The sequence below is a fragment of the Saccostrea cucullata genome, unplaced genomic scaffold (genome assembly GCF_032062105.1).
Source record: "Saccostrea cucullata isolate Sc308-1 unplaced genomic scaffold, CSIRO_AGI_Scuc_v1 ctg1175, whole genome shotgun sequence".
Taxonomy (NCBI): domain Eukaryota; kingdom Metazoa; phylum Mollusca; class Bivalvia; order Ostreida; family Ostreidae; genus Saccostrea; species Saccostrea cuccullata.
The window spans coordinates 19,908-26,065 of record NW_026920785.1 but is presented as its reverse complement, the minus strand read 5'-3'; the positions used below and the strand labels follow the sequence as shown (position 1 = coordinate 26,065).

The 6,158-nt window shown below is 30.1% G+C and overlaps 1 protein-coding gene across 1 annotated transcript; it reads right to left on the bottom strand.

The window, feature by feature from the left end:
* Positions 1-250: 250 nt before the first annotated feature.
* LOC134257796 (ribonuclease Oy-like) lies at positions 251-2,969 on the bottom strand. The gene is made up of 10 exons (XM_062740399.1): positions 2,828-2,969; positions 2,474-2,582; positions 1,820-1,904; positions 1,675-1,718; positions 1,438-1,510; positions 1,184-1,251; positions 985-1,095; positions 840-882; positions 647-721; positions 251-472 (listed from the first exon to the last, which is right to left on the bottom strand). The coding sequence occupies exons 2-10, from the start codon at positions 2,533-2,535 to the stop codon at positions 251-253; spliced, it is 783 nt and encodes a 260-aa protein (XP_062596383.1). The 5' UTR covers positions 2,536-2,582; positions 2,828-2,969.
* Positions 2,970-6,158: the final 3,189 nt, after the last annotated feature.

Sequence of the window (6,158 nt, the reverse complement as noted above, 5' to 3'; positions counted from 1 at the left end):
ACGAGTTAGCTTTTCCTTACAAATTATGCTAAAATATTGATAAAATGTCTGCTGTTTTAAAGAAGGAAAAAGCAGAAAACGTTCAATGAAAATGACTTTACAAAGTTGAATGACTTGTTTTCATGTAGATTGAAATATTCTGTCTTAAAAGTTAAAAATACGAATCGAAAAACAATTAACATAATTTAATATTTATATTATCTATCTACCGATATCATTTTTTGAAAGTACAGTTAACGATAGAGAGACATCAGAGTTGTCCAATGATTCCATTTAAAATGGAGAGAAAGGAAACAAAAGAGAACAGGGATGTTGCCCAGACTTCTGATGACCTGTAATGTGCACTCGTCTCTTTCACCTGAGTCTGTCGTGGGTATAAAACACCGCGGGTACATGGTGACTTTTTCTTTCTACAATCAATTTGGTTGAACGTTGTATTGAAACATAATCGGATTTCAAATAACCAGCATGGCTACTATGAGATAGGTGCATAATTATGGTACTTAGAGGGTCTAACTAGGAAGAGCATCTTATCACTCTGATATATATAATATTAAGTATTATACATGTGTAATTTTACAGCATGTAAAGTGGATATTTAAAATACGTATATTAAGTGAATTGATTTTAATATTGTTTGTGTTACCTTCTGCCCTGCCGTAGTTTGTATGGAAGGTAGGTGGTTTGTTTTAAATTTTATCCCGTCTTCTATAACTTTTATCTAAAATAAATAAGAGATTTATGTATTAAGGTCAGAGTTTTCTATTAGATTAAAAAATTTTTATAGTTAATAAGAGTAAAAATTTTAACACTATAGATACCCTTTTCAATGTACCTACTTTAAAAGTATTTCCTTTCGTTATATTATAGTCTGTGAGAATTCTGAAATATCAAATATGCATCTATTACAAATATTAATATATATTTTTAATTTTATTTATTCAGTAGAATAAAAATAAAACTGAAAAAAACGATTCATCTTACTGGTCAATATTGTACATGCTGGCCAGGTTGATAACTTTTGTGAAGTATTCTGATACGTTCCTTGTTCCTGTAACATTAGCGCATGTGCCATGCTTCCGCCATTGCTGTGACCTTAAAATGATATATAATATCCGTCTGATTAATAAAAAAACTTAAGACATTTCTCAGTTCGTCTGCAAAAATATGCATGAACATCTACCAAAAATTTACGTTGCTTTGTGTGTCATAGAGATTTGGGTATATCTTATTCATAGGTTCTAGAGTTTTCTGAAAGCAAAATGAGATCAATGTTTATAAAATCCAGTAAAATAAAATGGAAATCGTACGTTTGAAAGAAAATAAAGATGATTATCTTTTCGATGTGGATTTTTTTTCTTAATTTGAAATTACTCCATTTTTACAGCAAAATTAGTATTTCTTTTTTATTTGAAACCAATTTAAATATGTACATACCTGTGGAATATTATTTTCATTAAATGTAATGTTTGAACAATAGGCTACTCGGTTCCCATTAAATTTCGAAGGCCTGAAAAAAATTATTTGAAATAGTTTGTGACTGAATTCTGAAAGCGTTTTTACCTTAATGATTAATGCAGACCGACTAAAAACATTTAATTTTATAATTATTATTTGAATCTGTGATAATTACGGGTATTTAAATAATAATTACGAAAAATAATAATCACTTACCAAAGCCCATGGATGGTCCAAAAATCGGGTGGTAATTTTGCACACTGAACATGAACATAACATAAAATTAATTTTTACTCTAATATCATTGAGTTTAGATTATTTGAATGAGTAGACATAATACTTGATATAACATTTTACTCACCGCATTATTTTCACAAAACGTCACCGGCCATCGGAAAGCCAACACAAAGTGATCAAATCCAATTGCCACTACGTGACTGTAGTCACTATGTTCATACACATATTATATATATATATATATATATATATATGATTCTCGAATCATACCTAAGACGTAAACATTGGTAGTGACTGTTCCTTCGCCAAGCCCTCAGCATTAGACATGTTAGAAGTGAAAGTCGGGGTATTTCCGATATGACCTTAAAAACATAGGTCCCGTATCATGGTAGGCGTTGGCACGATAAAGAACCCTCACTGCTCAATGGCCCTGAGTGCCGAGTATAGGTCTAAATTTGAAGCCCTTCACCGGCATCGGTGACGTCTCCATATGAGTGAAAAATTCTCAAGAGGGACGTTAAACAATATACAATATACAATCATATTAAGTAATTTGAAGTGAAAATTACAAAGGCAGTAGAATAACCACTTTATTGTCAGTACAGTAGAAAACAAACTGGTGAAGTGATTACGTAGACAAATAGGTAAACAACTCGACATTCGATATTTAATTTTTTTAAATAAATGCTATTTAAATAAATAAATTTTAGAAAAGCATTTGTTTAGATAGATAAATGTTGTCATTAACAATTTCGCTTACAACGAAAATAAAACATACCTTCTCCAAACAATCAAAGAGAAGAACACCCCAAAATGACTAGAGGAGATCAAACTAGTCATCACTACCAGAAATGTATATCTCTCAACAAGTCAATATGAGGAAATATCTAGAGAAGAAATATAATTTATCAGTATACTCATATGCTTATTCTCATTAAGCTAAAAAATCTTTTCAGCTGAAAGTGTTAAAATGCTTTTATCTACGACAATTTTATTTGAGAATGGTAAAACTCAATCTTATCATCATTATTTTAACTTGCATGTATTGATGCTATATATAAAAGAAGAAATTAGCTTATTTAACATTTGTAAGTTTAGCTCCAACAGATAATTAGTTTTAAACTTTTCTTACCTCTGCTGATAGAAAATGATGTCTGATGAAATATCAAGGTATTAGATATTCAAATTAAAAGCAGGGATATGCACGAGAAAGCCATTAGGAAAAAACTATCCTAGATGACAATGTTTTAGTTTCACATCTACATATATTTTTGAAAAACCACAATTCACTTCCGAGCAACAAAAATAAATCGCCTTAAATATAAAAAACAAAATGTACGAAAATTACGCATTTAAAAAAGAGTAGGGACACTTGTGATAATTGACATATTTAACATAAGTATTTTTATAACTGCACTAAGTCTTTTAATCGACACACATCTTCTCTCTCTCTCTCTATCTCCCTCCCTCTCTCGCTCTCTCTCTCTCTTTCTCTCAATATGAATCGAGAATAGTCCATTTTTATTTCAAAATTCAAAAAAAAAATATGTATATAGGTGCAGCTCAAAGTCCTTTCATATTTAGCTATCTATTAATTTTTCTAAAAAAAAAATAATTCAATGCATGAACGTTATAAACAAGAAATTTTCAACAAGGTGTAACTCAAAGAAATTTTAATGATAATGATATTAGAATCTCTTTGTCCTTTCTTTTGCGTTGTTAAACTGAAATACACAGGTGTAAATAATGTAATTTTTTTTTTATTTCTGACTTCACGTACGGTGTACACTATGATATATTTCAGAAACTCTTCCTAAAATGTCTAGAATGTAAATATTTAGATTCTGCTATATACTTCTACACTAGTTACATGTAAATTTCAATTCCGGTCACAATATATAATGTAGATTATTGAGATAAATATATATGTTTCAGTTATGTATCAAAACCATTGATTGTTCAAGACTTAAAATTAAAGGCTTTTGGTCCCTCCAGAATATATCCACGACGGTTTGTCAATTAACAATGGTTATTTCCTTTCTTACATCGACACCATATATCCTGGTAAGCGTAATATGATACCACATGATCTGTCTTATATGTTTCATATTTGAATATTAAACAAGTAAAAGACGTTTGTGATAACGTGACAAAAAGCTTATTGTAAATTGAAATTACATTTTATTTTACTTTTTAATCTTAAATTTAATTTCTTACATGTACTCATCAATAAAACCCTATCAACTGCATTCGGGCTTCATAGCTCTGAGTTTAGTTTTATCAGTAAAAACTGTCAGTCGTTTTAAATCCACGGCATGAAATATTAACGATTTCATAAAAAGAACCAATTGTGACGGTTTTCATTTCACGATGCCATTAATTAGTATTAATTTCGTGAACCTTTTTTAAAAAACCAACGATAGTATTGGTTTAATTTACTGGGAATATGACAAATCGCGAACCTAGTTAAATTAAAACATTCATGATAATTTGTCAAACTAGTTCCGACAAATTTAAAAGCATACCTTTGCTCATCCCAAACGCCAGATCATACAAAATTTACTATTTAATCTAACCTCTATGATATCCCTTCATTGATTTAATCGTATGATATAGTTGTTAAATATTCTAAACACTTTTTAAGCGTAAATATCGTTACACATATTTTATGCTTGTAAACTACCACTTTTGAATTTATAATGGATAAAAAAAAAATAAAGCAAAAATGTGTAGCAATATAAGTGTACCGATAATTATCAAATTCATGATAAAAATGTGATAAAATGATTGACTATTATTTCACTTTTTGTTTTTGTTAATTTCAATAAGAAAATAAACACACCTATCTAAAACACAATCTACTGTTTACCGCTTCCATGCTTTCGTAAATACTAAAATCAAAAGTCAAAATCTATCTCATTATACCCAGTTCCGCAACCTGGAAATAAAATTATGAATCCCTTTAGAGAGTGTATTTAGATAATGACCACATATTCAGTACCTGTAAAACTTTAAATGGCATTGTTTGCATTGTGTTACATTTAACAGTGAATTTAAAGGTTGAGCTTGGCCTTCTTCTTGGGTATTTAAATATGTAAGAAATCAATAACATCGACCTCTCCGTCTTTTATTTACATCCAATACTAAATTTGAAATTTGGAATTTTGATGTCTATCCAGGAGGTTTATCTACGTTGCTGCTGGCTTCCTATGCAGCAAACAAATAGGCAAGTATATTTAATTTATTGTGGATTAAGTAGATTAATATTTAATATGTTGCTGATGAGAGGATAAATAAAGTATACACAATCTTAATATGCTATATAAGGAATTATTCGAAGGGTGTATTGAGTCATTTATATCTTTGAAAATTATTTATGATATGCGTTTATTTTACTAGATACCAATGAGTAAGATAAAAGAAAGGTCTGGGCGTTCACCACCATCAAAGCCGTACGATCGTCCATCGGGGTCCTCCACATTAAGGAAACATGGCGACAATACAAGAGATCAATACCACAACAAAACGCCATACTCTGCGGAAGAACAGACATTTAAATTTGATGTAGGTGCTCTATTTAATATATGGAGGCATACAGAAAATAACAGAGAGGAATCCAGAAATACAAAGGCAAGAACTATAACAGAAAGGTTGACTAAAGGATCACCCACAAAGAGTGACAGTGATGATGACGATGTGGAAGAAATAATAGAATCTACTGGACTGAAAGCTGGTGGTAATACAGATGGTTTGAGTAGCTCTACTTCAAAAATTATTGACGCGTTAAATGCTGAGTCAAAGAAAAGGCTAACACGCCCAGGTGCACCTAAACCTGAAAATAAAAATTGTTAGTTAACTTATATTGAAATAGATAATTTTAAAATAACGGAAATGTTACTAATATTGGATGACTACCATACATTGCTACATGTACACTGTAAAAAATGTGTTTAGATGATAGACGCTTTCCTAAGCATTTTCTTGTCACACTTTTTTTTATGCGTTGAAATTCTAAACACATTGAATTTCATTACGTGTAACGGAAAATGTTTAGAGCCTAAACACTTACATGTTTAGACTTTAAACACTTTACAAAACATGTTATGATACATGTTTACAAACTAAACACTTGGATCTTTTCGTTGTCTTCCTGCAAGAAAACTGAAAAAAATAACAATTGTTTACATTTTAAATTTTACTCAATGAACATTCAAACATAGATTTTTTATAAAGAATTTTAAATTGAATATATATTATATTTTTACACGTTGGTTTTAATTCTAACCAGATTAGCAAGCAGTTATTCATCATGTCTGTATCAGGTTAAACTTCCAGCAATTTTTCACTGAGCAACACACGCATAATTTGTTTTCATCTGTGACCGTCAGTAGGTAATCCACTGTCATTATTTGAGGATATTTTTAGGTTGTTCAAAGCTATAACGAACAACAGACTTCACAAAA